This window comes from Hemibagrus wyckioides, linkage group LG11, assembly GCF_019097595.1.
Source record: "Hemibagrus wyckioides isolate EC202008001 linkage group LG11, SWU_Hwy_1.0, whole genome shotgun sequence".
Lineage (NCBI taxonomy): Eukaryota > Metazoa > Chordata > Actinopteri > Siluriformes > Bagridae > Hemibagrus > Hemibagrus wyckioides.
Window position 1 is genome coordinate 15314930 of NC_080720.1, and position 18790 is coordinate 15333719.

The window sequence follows — 18790 nt, forward strand, 5'->3', positions numbered from 1 at the left end:
TGCATTAATACTCTTGTGGCTAAAAGCGCACAAATTCCCGTAGCCACACATCACACTTTACTGGAAAGCCTTCACAGAAGAGTGGGGCATTAAATCTGAAACAGGATGTTCAAAAAGTTCATATCGTATAACGTGCCCTATGATGTCTTAATACAGAGCGCGTGCTCAGGGACTTTTATTTTGAAACACTGAGCTGAGAGACTCGTGTTCTCTCCTTCCGTCAATATTATTACAGTCTGCTACACATTGACGATCATGGGCACTAACAAGCGAATCGAGTGTGTATTCTTTAGTGAATTTCATCCAACACTTGGACCTAAAATTACCTATCAGGTGAGGAGATGCCCGTGCATGTAAAAAGAGTGCAGAAGGAATGAATGTGGTGGTCTGCTGAACAGACTTGTGCTGTCAGTGTGTTTACACGGACTGGGTCAGTGAGGTTAAATGGTGTCTTTTTCTTACTTTCTAACTGCAGGTTCCTGAAGAATATATATCAAGGGAGTTGTTTGATACAGTGCAGGTATACATTATCACCAAACCCGAGCTACAGAATAAACTCATTACAGTGTATGTATTCAACTTTTCCAGTTTTTGCTGTCATAGGGGCTGCTGATTTGTTTTCTAACACTGGGTTTCAGTATTCAGCAAGATCAAGGCATAAGACAAGAATAAGACAACGAAGAGTGATGCTGTAGGAAAATAATCAGTGGAGTGGTGTGACACCATTATCACTCCTAAGATGATTATTTTCCAATAACAGCACATCCCTTAGTGTTTTATATCACTTACAGCACAGCAGTTTGTTTACAACACCTTGTATTTGTTTACAGTCATGTGGACACATCCATGAAACAACTTAGTTCCTGTTATCACTTCTGCTATTGCAGCTGTAAACCGTTCTCCTCCCTTTTTCTCTCTCTGGAAGTGAATAAGACAAAACACAGATCGTCATTTTACAGAGAAACAGAAGAGAGCAAAGTAGCATGACCTGAAGACTCAAAAGTTACAAAGCTCTCACACTGGAGATAAACTTAAAGACTATATCAAAATACCATATCAGTTTTCCACGTTTTTGTGATTTTATGTCAACTGTTTCCCATACAAGATCCTGTGTAAGCTATTACTATAAAACTGATAACAGATTAGACAGTCCCTCCAGGATTTCAAGATGATTTGTGATTGTTGCGGCCAAAAATGCACGATATTGCAGCAGCTTGTTTCAAAATTTGTGATGCAACTTGGGATTTTTTTTTTGTGTGTTAGTTTCTATGATACTCATGTTGATGCACTTGAATCAAAGAAGGCTGAATGTCTGTTGTTATTACGTCACGACACATCCCAGATCTGTTGTAATCACAGATGATATGATTGATTTCTGTGATTGAAAAAAACATGAAATCCAGGAAAGACTGAACAGAATAAGCATAGTTACAGTAGCTGGATGCATGCATTACTAGAAAACTAATCAGTCAGCTTCTGTTCAGCAGTGCTGTGGTATAAATGTCTGTAAATAACATGCATTACATGTTATTTGTGTATTTGTGAAAACATTTGTTGTCTCCGACCTTTCTAGGACTGCAATGGATAAGAAGCTAATTGGATGTCCGGTGTGCATTGAGCATAAAAAATACAGTCGTAATGCCTTACTCTTCAACTTGGGTTTTGTGTGTGATGCTCAGTCGAAGACATGTGCCCTTGAGCCCATAGTGAAGAAACTCTCACAATACCTCACAACTCTGGAGGTGAAGTTTCATTTTGAAAACAGTTGACAGTGTTAACGTTAAAGTGCTGAATGGAATTAAGTACACAGTGTGTTAATGTAGCTTTCTCTTTATTAGCTGGAGAGTGGCTTTATTTCAAATGAGGATAGTAAACAGAAGCTGTTGCCCATCATGTCGACATTACTCGAGGAGCTCAATGCTACAGGAGCCTGCACTCTCCCTATTGGTGTGTATAACACTCTCTGTTATGAACACACTGAATTTATGCAGAATCTCTGTTTTATGCTGAAATATTTGTCATCATTGCTAAAACTCTAGATAGTATTATTGTTGCTTTTCACAAGTAATAAGCCGCAAGTCCTTAAATACCAAGCTAGTCATAACCTCTTCACTTGACCCTGGGCTATCACTATTCTAAACCACACTTTTAAGCCTGTGTAGAGAAATGTTTCACACTGGTAATTTATAATCTGTGTCATTGCTTTTTTTTTTTTTTTTACCCGTGGTTATCAATCTCTGCTCTGAAGCTTTTGCAGTGTTAACTCCACATTGAGGTGTCAGACATGTACAGTATGAAACGATGTGGGGTTAGAACCTTATGGCTAGATGTCCAAGCAGAAACAGTATGTGAGTTATCACCTATAAATCTGTACATAGCATAATAAAATAACTGAGAATCAACGAACACCTGGCCAAATACATCACAAATTTAAAAAGCCCAAACAAAATTAGAAAGCTGTGAAAGATACTAATAACTGCTCAGGTGCAGAACAGCGGACTTGTTTTTCTTTTCTCACTGATATGGAAGTGTGTGACAGGCTGTTATTTAGAGTAGTCACATGCTGTATTTCTTTACTCAAGGTTGTCGACAGTGCAAAAATGCAAATAAGAAGGTTAAGCCAGGGTTTAGGAACCTACAGTGTGAAACATCAGATTATGAATACACAGGATTAATTGTTGGTTAAGTGTGCGCAGTGTGAACCGTGAAACAAAATAATTCAGGATTCTGTTCACACAGGGTTTAGATTTCCTACAGTTAACATTTTCAAGTGTGAAAAGCTCTTATGTTGTTTTGTCTGTTTAACAGATGAGTCAAATACAATTCACTTGAAGCTGATTGAGCAGAGGAAAGACCCCATCATCGTGCAGGAGTATGACGTTCCGGTCTTCACTCAAACCAAGGAACGTTATATCAAATCTCAGTGGGATCTCACCACACAGCAGGTTTACATGTTTTTTTTTTCAGAAATGATTTGAAACAGTAAGGAAAGTAATGGTGAAAATGATGGTGATATAAACACATATTAAACCTGAATGTTTCTGCTGTATGATAATGATGTGGGTCTCACAGTTCAGTAGATCATTGGGTCAGTTTTATGAGTTGATCATGTAAATGATTAGGACAGTATTACTGATATGGCTCCTTATGCAGAACTCATACCGTTGCTGTTATGTCACTGGACTTTGTTGTAGATTCTGCCTTACATCGATGGATATCGACACATACAGAAGATTTCAGCTGAAGCTGATGTTGAGCTGAACTTGGTACGAATCGCCATACAGAACTTACTGTGAGTACTTCCCTGTTGATCAGCAAACCCAAAATTAGACACATTATGTTTTTCTAAAATTCCTAAGCAGAAAAAAAACACTTTCTTTTACAGGTATTATGGAGTTGTAACACTAGTGTCAATATTTCAGGTGTGTGCCACTGATTTATAACAATCACAGTAATACCCTGCTGGCTGTGTGATTTTTGTGGGTATATTTTTTTCATGCTAATTCTTATCTATGATTTTTGTAGTATTCTAATGTTTACTGCCCAACACCTAAAGTCCAGAGCCTGATAGATGACAAAGCTGTTCAGGAAGAATGCCTGCATTATGTCAATAAACCTGGTAAGCAGGGGACTATATAAATACGCTTTAATTAATCAAATTAAAATGAAATGTGTGTTTAAACATGCCAGGGTACCCTGTTTGTAAAATTAAAGTGCAAAAATATTATATTTTGGTGCATATCATTATGGTTAGCCTTCAGAAGTATTGTGCTGTTACAGTTTTCTGTCGAGTTTTTTTATGTTCATGTTTCATGTTCATGGGATAACCGGATCCACCGCAACTCTGACCAGGAGAAGCGTAGACTAAAGATGATAACACATTCATAGTCTGCAAACTCAGACCTCAGTATTGTGATCTTTTTGTGATCTTTTGTTGTAAAACTCTTGTTGTTTCAGCACTGCACTGATGATGGAATTTTATGTTCACTATGATGACCACTTTGGTTCGTGTTAATGTTGATTGTTGAATGTTCTGATCTGCTGCTCTAGGATTGATGACACAAAAGTCTACTTAAAGTGTAGGATTTGTTAAATTTGGTATTTGGAATAGCCCCTGGTGTTTTAGTCCAGAGTTATATAGGGCTAGAAAATGCAAATTTTCCTCTGTAATACCTATGTCTTTACCAGTCTTTACCAGTTTATGTGTGTGTGTGTGTGTGTGTTATGTGGCACTTCAGGACAGCGAGTGAGCCTCCGAGATGTTTTTCAGCTTTATTGTGGTTTAACTCCAGGAACTACAGTGCGTGACTTGTGTTCCCGTTACGCTCAGCAACTACAGCGGGTAGATGAGAGGTGAGCGTTTCTTTTGTTCCTTTATTTGCACATGTACTAATTGTGCAGTCATTCAGGTTAAAGGGTTTGTATTGATTAAATGAAAAATTTTGATTTATGCTGCCTTGCTATGCGATTGGAATTTTCCTTCTTCCCACTTCTGAAGTGGTAATTACAAGTATGTTGTTTTCACACAATTTGACTAATTGGAATTATGGTCAAATCTCAATTAGAGTTAAAGAAAAACAATAAGTTCACATAACTGTACCCTCCTCTGCCATGTTGAAAGGGTAGGACTCGTCTCATCTCACACACTCAGTATCAAAATGATCTCCGAGTTTCCCAGTCGTAATTACAACTTGAGGAGGCAATTATGTGCAGTTTCCCAGCAGGAAACTCGTACTTAAGATATTGTCATAGCCTGTGAAGTCAGCATTAAAGAGACTAGTACTACACAGTTTCTTACTAATCCTGGAACCTGTCATTCTTCAGTCAGTTTGCTGTATAACTGTCTAATTATGGTTTTGTGCATTACCTTTTTTTTCCTTACTTAAGCAAAATCTGATTAGTAGATGAATAATGACAGTTGATTCGTTTGGGTCTTGACACATATTTACTTTAGATTTAGTGAAAGTTAACAGCCATTCATGAATGCTTATGCTTTATATATTGTAGAAAGCTGATCCAGTTTGGTTTAATGAAGGGCCTGATTCGCCGGTTGCAGAAATATCCAGTTAAAGTCGTTCGAGACGAGAGGAGTCGTCCTCCAAAACTTTATACTGGTTGCCACAGTTATGATGAGATCTGCTGCAAAACTGGTAAGTGCTTCTGTTGTTTTCCTGACATAAAATGCAGTAAAGTTTAAAGATCAGGAAATACAGATCTTTGTTTTTGTCCATGTTTGCAGGAATGAGTTACAAGGAGTTGGATGAGCGATTAGAAAATGACCCTAATATTGTCATCTGCTGGAAGTGAAATAAGTCATATGAAATATGGTATTGTGGAGTAAGTTATGTGATGAAGTGGACCAGCAGCTGCAGTAAGTGGAAGTCAGTGGGACCACAGCGTGACATAAACTCGGGTCCTGACACAAAATACAAGAACGCATATAGTCAGGACCAGAATTATTGGCACTCTTGGAAAAGATGGGCAAAAGAACAGGTTCTGGAGGGAATTTCTTTTTTGTCATTTATTAACTTACACTGAAATCTGAGAGAAATGCCTTTAAAATATACTGTGTTTAACAAAACCACAACTAGTGGTACCCCATGATTTTTTTTAAAGTTTACCCAAGAGTTTAGGAACAAAATTTTTAAATGTTTGTTAAAAACAGAAACTTTGTGTACCTTGCTTTAATTTTACCGTGTCTGCAAAAAGAACATATTGCAGTTCATCTTTGGATTCTTATATATACACACTCACTGAGCACTTTATTAGGAACATCTCGGTGACATTGACCATGGCATGGTGGTTGACCCCAGACCAGCTGGTTGAAGTATTTTAGAAACTGCTGATCTCCTGGGATTTTCACAGACAAAAGATTTTAGAGTTTATTCAGAATGCTCTGAATAATAAACAAACAAAACAACAAAAAAAAACTCAGATAAGTAACAGCTCTGTTTGTGGAAATGTTAATGAAAGAGGTCAGAGTAATATGGCCAGATAAGGTCTTCTACTGTTGTACCCCATCTAAATCAAGGGTGAGACGTTGATTTTTTGCTCACCACAGATATAAAGAGCGATTATTTTAGGCCTGAACTAATCTGTCCCTTTTCCTCAGACCTCTGATAAACAAGGCATTGCCACCAAAAGAGCTGTCACTTACTAGATGTTGTTTTTGCCTTTCAGCACATTCTGTATAAACTCTAGAGACTGTTGTCTGTGAAAATCCAAAGAGATCAGCAGTTTCTGAAATACTCAAACAAGCCGGTCTGGCACCAACAACCATGTCATGATTAAATTCAAAGTCTTTCCTCATTCAGATGCTTTATGTGAACCAAAATTTCCCAAAGCTGCAGGCCCATATTTGCATGATTTTAAGCATTGCACTGCTGCAACACGATTGGCTGATTAAATAACTCCATGAATGAGTAGGTGGATGGGTGTTCCTGATAAAGTGCTTAAGAAGTGTACATTCCATGCACAAGTTTCCATTTTCTCCACCTTTTTGATAGGAAATTGTTGCTCTCATTTCTAACCTTCTTTAAGAAAATTAAGTTATGGTCTTCACCTAGTATCTAGAAACTACAGTTTTTGAAACATTCATCCTGTGAGCAGTTTTCTGACTCTTTAGTTTTGACATATGTGCATATTTGAAGCCATCCCCTTGTGTTTTCTGAAAATGGCAACTTACTTTTGGACTAGAAAATTCTAGTACTTCAAGAATATTTGATTTCCTATGTTTTTATGAGTGCTGAAATGTGCAGAGTTTCAGCACTTGTATGTACATAATCTATAAAGGTGTAAACAAATATGTGATATGTGAAATAAATATGTTCAGACAACATATTAGCAGTTTTAAATGAAATTTTGTTCACAGGTAAGTGATTTTCTTTAAATTATTTTAACTGTTAACAGTAAAAGTCTGGATATTTAATTAGGGCAGGGCACCATAAAGCGCAATCTTACTTACTTTATTCATCCTAATGACACAATTAGAACTTCCAGCAGAAACACAAACATATGTAATAAGGTAATAAATAAAAAATAAAATAAAAGATATAACAAAAAATCACAAAATACTAGAATTTTTAAGTTACAAGAGATAAAAAGGTAATGTGCAAAATTTGGGTATGTGCAAAAACTGCTTGTTTTCAACGAGTCCTGTGTAAATCTGAGTGTATTGAAGAGCCCTGTGCAAACCGGAGTGTACAGTGCATAGTGTACAGTTTGTAGTACAGATCAGGACAGTGAGTAATGTCAGCACTGACCAAAAAAAACCCCCAAATGCAGTTAAAGAGGAACTGCTTGGGGGAGGAACGACCTCCTCAGTCTGTCAGTGGAGCAGGGCAGTGACAGCAACCTGCCACTGAAGCTGCTCCTCTGTCTGGATATTATGCTGTGCAGTGGATGCAGCGGATTTTTCATGATTGACAGGAGCCTGCTCAGCAGCCATCTCTCTACCACTGATGTCAGGCTGTCCAGTTCTGAGCCCACAATCGAGCCTGCCTGCCTCACCAGCTTGTCCAGACGTGAGGCATCCTTCTTCTTGATGCTGCATCCCCAGCACACTGCAGCATAGAAGAGGGAACTTGCCACAACAGTCTGATAGTACATCTGCAGCAGCTTTTTGCAGATGTTGAAGTACGCCAGCCTTCAGCCGGCTCTGTTCTCTCCTGCACAGAACATCAGTGTTGGAAGTCCAGCCCATTCTATCATACAGCTATACTCCAATTATTTGTAAGTCTTAACAAACTCCACACAGTCACTGTTGATGGTAACATGCTCCATCTGAGGCCTGGGCCTCCTGAAGTCCACGACCATCTTTGTGGTGTTAAGGTGCAGATGCTTAAAGTCACACCATGCAAGTCCTGGATCAGTTTTCTGTACTCCTCCTGTCCCCTCCTGATACAGCCCACAGTAGCAGTGTCTTCTGCAATCTTTTGCATGTGACAGGACTCTGAGTCGTGTACTAATAATAAAAAGATGTACACCTTTAGAGAGAGAGAGAGAGAGAGAGTATGAATGTATATGTATTATAAATGATATCAAAGCCAATCTCACACATACAGTGTGGTTCAAAGGTCTGAGAACAATACATGTTTGTATTCTATTTTCTTCTAGCTCAAAGATTTTCATTACAAATGATTAAGTGAAAAGAACTTGAATTTCAGAATTTCTTAGTATTTGGTGCATCCACAACTCCAGAAATCCTGTTCAACCTTGTCTCTCCCAAAGAGAACCTCAACATCTTCAGCTCTGCTACCTCCAGCTCTGACTCCTGTCTCTTCCTCAGACACTGTCTCTAAAAGCATACAGCATGGCCCGGTCTCACCACTGTCATATACACCTTCCCCTTGATTCTCACTGATATTTTTCTATCACACTTCTGAGCACGTGCTTCAATGGAAGTAATAAGACTCACAGAATATCTCACACTGTGTACAAAGCAGTTAGCAGGGTCAACAATCACCAATTCGCTTACATTTTAATAGTGACCTAGAAATAGTGCAACAATATTGAAACACGGTGGCTTACTGGTTAGTACGAGGTTTGTATCTGCGATGGGAGTGCACCCTGCCTCATGCCAAATTTCCTCTTTACATACACACCAAAAGTGTATAAACTAGTATACATTAGTAGTATTAGTATACATTGGTATACATTAATATCGATCTAAAACTTGGGGAGAAAATGGTGGTATCGCCCTTTCCTTTCAACTTGTGTGTGTGTGTGTGTGTGAGTGAGTGCGCGTGCGTGTCTATGTGTACTCTTATTGCCATAGTAACCAGGCTTCGCCGCCTGCTTGAAGTAAGCAGCGTTGTTCTTCGTAGTAGAAATAAAAGAAGAACTTTAAGCTATTTTATTAGGTACCTGTGTTACACTGTACGCGAATCATTATGGACACACTGCTCCTGCACGGAGAGGCTGAAGGTTACATCCAAGGTTTGGAGAGAGTTTCACTGCGCGACGTTGGGAGCCCCAGGTGAGCTTTAGCAGCTAGTTACTACTCTTAGCAGTTGCTGGGTCTGTTATATCCCTGTTTAACATCTGTTTAACATCTGGGTTAAAGTTTATTTTCGTCGTGTAATATTTGATCACTCTGGTAGACCTCTTCTAACACTTAAAGTTTTGGTAGCCTGGGACTCCTTTAACAGTGAAAATAAAACCCACTGACCCCATCAGTAGAGGGTTATTTCATGAACACTGATTAAATGTGTGCATTATTATTATTATTATTATTATTATTATTATTATTATTATTATTATTATTATTATTGCATATTTCTTGCAGCCGTAGAGTTTCCTGAACTTTTCACACACAGAATACATTAAGGACATGCTGACATTATTTATAGGACTATTTATTTTTGAGTTAGTGAGGTTTGAATGAAATCCATTCAGGGCAAATGTACAGCCAAACAGTTTAATAACTACAGTAAAAGAACCTGATTATACACTATACTGACAAATGTTTGGGACACCCCTCCAAATCAATGCATTCAGGTGTTGTTTTTCAGGAGTTGGGCTTGGCCCCTTAGTTAGGAACTCTTAATACTTCAGCATACCAAGACATTTTGGACAATTTCATGCTCCCAACTTTGTGGGAACAGTTTGGCGATGACCCCTTCCTGTTGCAACATGACTACACCAGTGCACAAAGCAAGGTCCATAAAGACATGGATGAGAGAGTTTGGTGTGGCGGAACTAGACTGGCCTGCGAATGAGCCATTCCAAAACTGTGACGCCTGCCTTTACATGCACAGGAATATAATATGGAGTATAACAGCTTCACCTCTTCTGGGAAGAGAATTGGTGAGGTTAGGCACCGATGTTGGACGAGAAGGCCTGGCTCACAATCTCCGCTCTAATTCATCCCAAAAGTGTTCTATCAGGTTGAGGTCAGGACTCTGTGTGCTCAAGTTCCTCCACACCAAACTCCCTCATCCATGTCTTTATGGACCTTGCTTTGTGCACTGGTGTACAGTCATGTTGGAACAGGAAGGGGTCATCCTCAAACTGTTCCCACAAAGTTGGGAGCATGAAATTGACCAAAATGTCTTGGTATGCTGAAGCATTCAGAGTTCCTTTCACTGGAACTAAGGGGCCGAAACCAACCCCTGAAAAACAAACACCTGAATTCAATGATTTGGAGGGGTGTCCCAAAACATTTGGAAATATAGTGTAAATCTAACAGCTTTATTAATAAAATAACATTATTATTATTATTATTATTAATAATAATAATAATAATAATAATAATAATAATAATAATAATCACATTTCCCCAGCAATGTTTCAGAGAATTAGGGTGTCCCCTGACCCCCCTTAAGAACCACAGGGACAACAAAGCAAGCTTAGCCAGGACATTTTACTATTTCCAGATTTCTAGTGAAATTCAGTATTGTCTGAATTTGCTAGTACTGTTTTTGTGGTTTAAGAGTCATTTTACACACTTGCCTATTGACATATTAAGAAATGATGAAAATGGGAACTACATCAAATATTATCTATAGTGCTGGAATAAAAAAGCAAGCAAGAAGTTGAGAAATAAATCTAGACAGTAAATGACGGGGGGCAAGTAATTAAATGTTTTCTTACATTTTGCTTCACCACAATATGTTTTCATGTACTCGCTTACTGAAATTTATTTAATTCAAAATGTTGAGGTAGTGTTTGTTCATGTAACCCTTAACAGTCAGATTACTTGGATACTATAGATACTTATATTCTAAACATATTCTCTGCAATAGGTGGTTTCGGCAGCACGAATACATTGAGAAACTCAATATGCAAGCTATTCTTCATGCCAGTGCTAATCAAGAGGAGTTTATCAAAGACCTTTTGGTGTCACTTGAAAAGGTAACTCAAGTGAAGTGGCTGTTCTGAGTCTCTGTAATGTTGACAGTTACAGGGTAATATTAAGTGATATTTGGAGAATGTGTTTTTGTGCAGATTCCTACACTGGTTCATGGAATGATACTCGTTGAAGTTTGGAAGCAGAAAGTGTTCCCTATCCTCTGCAAGCTCCAGGACTTCAGCCCAAAGAGCACCTTTCCACTGTATATGGTGGTATGTGCACATTTCCAAACTCTTGAAAATAAAGTTTCACATTAAAACTAATGATAATTAAATTCTTGCCTTTTTATAATAATTAAATTATGATTCTTTTCTCTGTTCTTAGATTCACCATGAAGCTACAATCATAAATCTGTTGGAGACTATCTTATATCATAAAGTAAGTTTCTATTCATTTCATCAGGGTTTTTTTTGGGTGATTTTATTTTTCAGGACATTTTCGATATTATCTTTGCACTAGAATAGGCTCAAAAACCTGCAGCCTTTTTCACCTGAGTGATTAGAATGAATTTGTGAATAAAAAAAACTATTTCTCAAAGAATTAAGTAAAATTAATTTATTTAAAGGATGTTGGCTTTTCCCTAAAGAACTACATAGATACACTTTTTCATTTGTTTGATTTTTTTTTTTAATTAAAAACAACTGTCCATTGATTTTAATAAGTTTAATATGTTTATTTAACTTCTTAAATATTAAGTATACATTATTTATATATTAGTGACATGTAACAAAAAAAGAGAAACAATGCATATGATCTTTACCGAACCTGACTACAACATATCCTGTTGAATTTAAAACAGGGACTAAGTAGATGTGAAGTTGTGTATGTTAATGTTTGGGATGTTGTAGGAATCATGCGAGGCAGCAGAGGATGCTGTTGTGGACCTTGTCGATTACTGCCATCGCAAATTGACTCTGCTGGCAGGGCGCTGTGCCCGGGGAGAAATCCCCACTGAAGACAGAACCTCACAGACAGAGGTCTCAGACATGAACACTGTACAGGTAAAGGAGCTAAAATGGTGTTCCAAAAAAAACATCTTAATTTTTCTGAATTTTAACCATTATCAAACACAGCTTGGTTGATCATTGATGAATTATTCCTTATTTACAAAAAAAACTTGTATTGTATTGTACACTACAGCAAATAGGAAACATGTGACTTGCAACACCATTCTGGATATTTCACACTTCATAAATTTGAAATCTACACCTCTCAGCCATAACATTATGATCACTGAGAGGTGAAGGGTATGATTATCTCCCCATCATGGCACCTGTTAGTGGGTGGGATATATTAGGCAGCAAGTGAACATTTTGTCCTCAAAGTTGATGTGTTAGAAGCAGGAAAAATGGACATGCATAAGGATTTGAGGGAGTTTGACAAGGGCCAGATTGCTAGACAACTGGATCAGAGCATCTCCAAAACTGCAGCTCTTGTGGGGTGTTCCCGGTCTGCAGTGGTCAGTATCTATCAAAAGTGGTCCAAGAAAGGAACAGTGGTGAACCGGCGACAGGGTCATGGGCGGCCAAGGTTCATTGATGCACATGGAGAGTGAAGGCTGGCCCGTGTGATCTGATCCAACAGACGAGCTACTGTTGCTCAACTTGCTGAAGGAGTTAATGCTGGTTCTGATAGAAAGGTGTCAGAATACACAGTGCATGATGGGTCAGGGCTGTTTTGGCAATAAAAGGGGGATCAACACAATATTAGGCAGGTTGTCATAATGTTAATCCTGATCGTTGTATGTACAAGCTAATACATTCATATCATTATGGTTATCTGGTTATCTTTACAGGATCTGCAAAATCAAAGCGCAGCATTAGAATTTGAGCTCTCTCTCAAGGCTCTCTCTGTGCTACGCTACATTACGGATCACGTAGAGAGGTGGGAGACCTACATATTGCTTTTAGGCTTGTTCAAAACAATATGCAACCTAGTGCTAATGGCTGTTTAATGATGATTCTGCTTATTGTTCTGTTCAACACAGTATGAGTGTTCTCACGAGGATGCTGAATACTCATAACCTGCCCTGCGTGCTGGTTCAACTTGTAGAACATAGTCCCTGGAGCCGTAAATCTGGAGGTTAGTAACAGCAGGGGTTCTTCAATTCTATTTTTTTTTTTTTCACGTTAACAGTAAGTACATATAAACTCAGTACAGATTAATAAACGTAACTATTCAATTAATAGACTTGTTATTTACAGAAGTGCAACTATATTAGGCTATTTATTGATATTTTCCTCTGAATTTTTAACTTAAACACATTATAATTAAAATTAAAATTAAAACTCATCTTAATTTGTAGCTCTAATAATATTTGGAGTCATTCAGGTTTATACACCAATCAGGCTTAACACTGAGAGGTGAAGTGAATAACACTGATTATCTCCTCATCATGGCACCTGTTAGTGGGTGGGATATATTAGGCAGCAATAGAACATTTTGTCCTCAAAGTTGATGTGTTAGAAGCAGGAAAAATGGGCAAGCGTAAGGATTTGTGCGAGTTTGACAAGGGCCAAATTGTGATGGCCAGACGTCTGGATCAGAGCATCTCCAAAACTGCAGCTCTTGTGGGGTGTTCCCGGTCTGCAGTGGTTAGTATCTGTCAAAAGTGGTCCAAGAAAGGAACAGTGGTGAACAGGGTCATGGGCAGCCAAGGCTCATTGTTGCACGTGTAGAGTGAAGGCAGGCCCGTGTGATCCGATCCAACAGACGATCTACTGTTGCTCAAATTTCTGAAGACGTTAATGATGGTTCTGATAGAAAGGTGTCAGAATACACAGTGCATGACGGGTCAGGGCTGTTTTGGCAGCAAAAGGGGGACCAACACAATATTAGGCAGGTGGTCATAATGTTATGCCTGATCATTGTGTCGCTATAACATCAATACCATGTAAAAGTATTTGCCCTCACCTGATATTCTTTATTATCTGTCACACTAAATAGTTTCAGATCAAAATATAAAATGTAACAAGGACATAGACAACATGAGGAGACACAAACACACAGTTTTTAAATGTTCATTTTTGTTTATTAAGGAAAAATGTTATGTAACCCCGATATCACTTATGTGAAAAAGTGATTGCCTTTCAACTTAATTTGCTGTGCCACCTTTAGCTTATACTATCATTACACAATATCTTTTTAATGGTGGAATTATGAAGAGGTGAGCAGTGCCTGCAGTTCCTTAGTTCATATGGTTCTTTTGTGACTTCCTGGATGAGTCATGGATGCATTCTTGAAGGACTTACTCCTTCTGCGAAGATCCAAGACTGTTCCTAATGTTCTCAATTTGGAGACAATAGCACACACTGTGGTTTGCTGGAGTCTCAGGCCTTATTTATTTACTTATCTATTTATTATTTGTTTACTTATATTTCAGAAAATTTCTCCAGAATTTATTTTGGATGGATCATAGTGAGCTGCTTGTTGAGACCTTTTAGCCTATTGTACACTGCTGTAAAAGTTCTGTTGAATGTCTAAAGGTATGCCTAGTCTGACTGAACCCATTCTAAAATTCATAAATTCTCTGAATTGGTTAATTAATAATTGTTAATTGGAGCAAATAAGTGACCAAGTCCTTACTCTTCATTAAAAGAAAATCATTTAGTTTCTGTTGGCTCAGGTTATATTAGTCTCGTGTGAAATTTAGATCTGAAACCATAAAATATGACATATATAGAAGAAATCAGGAAATAGATCATGGCACAGTATGAGAACTCAGGATAGTGATTTGTCTCATCTGATTGTAGCGAGTGCCGTAAATAAAGGTTTGCCAGTAGCTCGGTAGTATTGATTTTTGAGACTTTGGGGTAGAGTTAAGACACTAGATCCATCAATCAGTATTTTTTAACAGTTTAAATGTATTTACATTTGTATAAGTATGCTATAATTGAGCAACATACAATAATAAAACTAGTGACACATGTTTAAAATAAATTTCAACAGAAAGACAAAGTAAAATGCCTTTGTATTTGAATGATGAGTGTGTGAACTGTATTAACTAATTTACTGCTGCTCACTAGAATACTCTGACTGCTGGCTATCAACATTCTTCCTTGAACTGGACTCATTACTCAAATATGTGATGTAGATATACTACAATTCTTTGAGAACTTACTATGCAGTTACATTTTGCTAACAGCTCTAGAATTTAACTCATGCCTTCTGTGCTGTCACCTTTGTCACACTGCTCTGCATTACAATCCATTAGTGGTGCTCACTCTTCCCTTTCTAGAGAGCTTAGGAACTGAGCATTCTTCCTGTTTCTGTTCCTGCAAAGCAGCTTAAGTTTTTCTTCCTCTTGCGCTTTCCTGCCATATCTATTGTTCACATCACTGTATTCCTTTAGCTCCAAGGTCTATTTCTCACATTGCTATTGGCATCATTCTGCAGTTATTGCCATTTATTTATTTATTATATCCATCTTCCAACTATGTCTTGGTCTGGCAGAATAAATTGTGTAAGATTGAAAAAAATGGGAGGAAATTCTGTGAATGGGAGGAAAAACTGTGAAACATGTTATAAACTTATTAATTTAGTTTTACATACACAGAAAAAATGTTGTTGTCAACAACATGCCACATATCTGTTCCAATGTCACATACTAGAAGATTTAACACTAATATACTTTGTCTTATTAGTAAAAAAGAAAGCATTAGGGCATGTCTACTTCCTGAATTGACTTCCTGCAAAATGAAAATGGGAAAGATGACAATAAAGCCTGTGAATGCAGGATTCTCAGGCTACTGGCTACTCCACCTATTTCCAGATAAAATGTCCAGGAAAGGAAAAAGAAATGGCCTAAATAAACATCCACTCCTCTAATAAATATCCACTAGCATACTAATAACTACTTAGCCTACTTAAATATAATCATTGTCTCTGTGATGATTCGGCTTTGTCTCCCTCTGTAGGTAAGCTGCAGAAGTACGAAGGTGGGAAGTGGAGAGAGATCCCTGCAGAGGACATGTTAAAAATGACCAAACTGGAAGGGCAGGTGTGGATTGCTTTGCTGAATCTACTGCTTAAACCAGACTGCCAGAGGAAATATGATTTCAACAATTTCAACAAAAACCAGCTCTTAAAGGTACAGCATAGCAAGTACTTACACCAGTCAGGCATAACATTATGACCACCGCATTCTTCAGTAGTTTGAGCAACAGTAACTTGTCTGTTGGATCGGACCACACAGGCCAGGCTTCGCTCCCCACATGCATCAATGAGCCTCGGCCCATGACCCTGTCGCAGGTTCACCACTGTTCCTTTTCTTTGGACCACTTTTGATACTGTCAGATATGCCTGATCAGTGTATGTCCTACAAGCTAAATTCTACCAACTCATGGTAATTCATAAATAGGTGGAAGAGTGGCGCTATGCAGAATCCCCTTGTATTCCCTTACAAGTACAGACACACACACACAAATACAGTGTAGTCAATAACGTTTTATCCATATCACATTTAACAACATGCGCTCATACTAATCAATATCCTATAATACCATATTGGAAAAGTGAGAGTAAATGAGACCACTTCTTGTCCTCCTGAACATTATTAGCCTTATCTTATCATCAACATCCTTCAGGATATGATGTCTGAATGTTGTTCTCATCCTGTGCCAAGTCATTGTCTACTGAAGGATTATCTGATCTTTCTTTATGCTGATAAGTATAACACCACGTGTGGGGCTGCTGTATTTTATTTTTAGCACTGTTTCCCCTCTTTATCCTGTTGTCATATTTTCCCTTCTTGTTATTCTTTTATTCATCCAGTCTGTCTTTAAAGATCATACTACAGTTGTGCATTTACTTTATTGTTTTTTCCCCCAATAAGACAAATCATGCAAACATATTTACTCAACTTTTTATTTTTATGATAATCATTGGTTCTTCTTGGTTGTGTGTTTGTTTGGGTGTTTGTAGCTGCGCGGATTTTTGACAGAGGTTGTTATCGATCAGCTGCCAAACCTTGCTGATCTTCAGCGTTTCCTCAGCCACTTAGCTGTTACAGACCCTGCACCTCCAAAAAAAGACCTTATCCTTGAGCAGGTAGCATACACACGCTGTGCTGTGTTTCAGCATTTATGTCTACAAAATAACATTCATTATCTGACAACTATGGTTAATACACCACATACATGTAGGTACCGGAGATCTGGAATGAGATAATTGCAGAGAATTCTGGAAAGTGGAAAGCCATAGCTAAACACCAAGTGAAGAATGTGTTCAACCCATCTGAGAGTGAGCTGAGAGGACAAGCAAATAGGTAAGAGATTTAGTTTAAAAGTTTTGCAGTCCAGTATCATTTCACCTTGGGACTTGTCTCAATTGAGTGTGTGTGTGTGTGTGCATTCAACAGGCTGGCAGAGACTTATAATCTTGATGTTATGGAGTGTCTCATCCCAGACAAACCAAAATGTGGTGCATGTGGAGCGGTCGCGGTCAAGCGTTGCTCCCGCTGCCAGGGAGAGTGGTACTGCAACAGGTGTCATACATCAGCTTAACACACTCAATAAATAATAATTATAGCTTCAAAAAAGTATACATATTATTGTAACATGCATTATGAATATTAAATTGTTATAAATGTTATAAATTTGTACAATTATTCACCATCAAAAATTGTGCCTTCATTTAACTCTAGACTACTCTGTAATGAAGAAATGTGTTTCTTCACAGAGAATGCCAAGTGAAGCACTGGCCCAAGCACAAACTTGCGTGCCAGATGTTGTCAGAAGCCACAGAGAAACTACAGAAGGAGCTGAACATCAAGACCTGAGGGCCTCCACCCCTTACTGATAGGAAAGAGACAAAGACTTCATTTTCAGAGTTCGGAGGAATAAAATGACTGTAAATGCCAGAATGTCTGAATGACCTATAGCTTGGGTTGCTATGGTGTTGATGTGGATTGTGGAAGCGTTGGAGCTACGATTTAGTGTAGTAACCGGAGCTTGTGTGTGACTGCATTAACTGCAGGAATTTATATTGAACTTTAGAAGTACTGAGAATTGTTTGTTTAAAAATTAAAAGGAAATTTGTCGGTATGAGGACCATTTATGTGTCTTGTTTATATGTAAAAACTGAAGTCAGTGTTGGGTTTTCTGAGCATCTTGCTCCTTTGTGCTTGTAACGCTGTTAAACAGTATCAAGCGTAAACCTTCACACACACACAGAGAGAGAAAGAGAGAGAGAGAGAGAGAGAGACTGACTTTTGAGCACTCTTCCAAAAATACAGCAACGCATGCTTCACTGATTGTAAGCATGTCGGCCTCATTTAAAAAGGCATGCCCATTTGCATGCTAGTGGCTAAGGGGAGAAGGGGTGTCCGGGGTAAATAACCCAAGGAGGAGCGACTGAATACACCCTCACAAGCTCTCAGGAAGTGGTTCAAACTCCGCAATTGCGTTACATTCTGCACTGCAGCGATCAAGGGAATTTTTTTTTTGCAGATGTGGCAGTAATTCACACCTCATTGGATTAAAGAAAATGTAGCTACAAGACACTATGACATGGAAACTCGTCAAGAAGTCAGGGCGTGTTCACGCGCAACTTTCTTCCAGCGAAGTGATGACAGTGAACCTTTCTGTTTTCACTCCGAGCATTATCGCAGACGGGTATCGTGATGTAGAAGAGCCTCTGTTGTGTATTAGCCTGTGTGTTTTTTAGTTTTTAGTTTTTTTTTTTTTTGCCTATTAGATGAACTCGGAGCTCTGTTTGTTCATACCAAGCAGAACGGATCTTTTCAGTTGAAATGCAGTCGTCTTTCTTTTCGCTTAGGTAGGTCATTACAAAATGCACGTTTTAAATATATATCTCTGCATTTATTTTATAACTCCTTACTGAATCCAGTAATCTGATATGGCACTTTCTTAATTCCCTTTTCTCCATTTGTCTCCTAAAACATAAGTTAGGATTCTCAAGTTTCCTTGAAGTGTCTGT

The 18790-nt window shown here is 38.2% G+C and overlaps 2 protein-coding genes across 4 annotated transcripts; both read left to right on the forward strand.

Annotated features, from left to right (window-relative positions):
* The first annotated feature begins 200 nt into the window (after positions 1-200).
* On the forward strand, positions 201-6850 carry nprl2 (NPR2 like, GATOR1 complex subunit). Of its 3 annotated transcripts, none has more exons than XM_058404194.1 (11): positions 201-333; positions 476-567; positions 1574-1742; positions 1839-1947; positions 2809-2945; positions 3195-3292; positions 3386-3422; positions 3526-3619; positions 4239-4353; positions 5008-5150; positions 5240-6850. In XM_058404194.1, the coding sequence occupies exons 1-11, from the start codon at positions 256-258 to the stop codon at positions 5305-5307; spliced, it is 1140 nt and encodes a 379-aa protein (XP_058260177.1). In that variant the 5' UTR covers positions 201-255; the 3' UTR covers positions 5308-6850. The 3 variants fall into 3 exon arrangements, with proteins under 3 accessions (XP_058260177.1, XP_058260180.1, XP_058260179.1); XM_058404196.1 differs by having other exon boundaries at positions 239-333; positions 476-520; XM_058404197.1 differs by lacking the exon at positions 476-567 and having other exon boundaries at positions 224-333.
* Positions 6851-8775: 1925 nt separating this feature from the next.
* Positions 8776-18090, forward strand: zmynd10 (zinc finger, MYND-type containing 10). Its single transcript, XM_058403473.1, has 12 exons — positions 8776-8977; positions 10746-10854; positions 10948-11064; positions 11177-11230; positions 11701-11853; positions 12648-12736; positions 12840-12934; positions 15769-15941; positions 16775-16900; positions 16996-17117; positions 17211-17336; positions 17531-18090. Exons 1-12 carry the CDS (start codon positions 8892-8894, stop codon positions 17628-17630), a joined length of 1350 nt encoding a protein of 449 aa, XP_058259456.1. The 5' UTR covers positions 8776-8891; the 3' UTR covers positions 17631-18090.
* Positions 18091-18790: the final 700 nt, after the last annotated feature.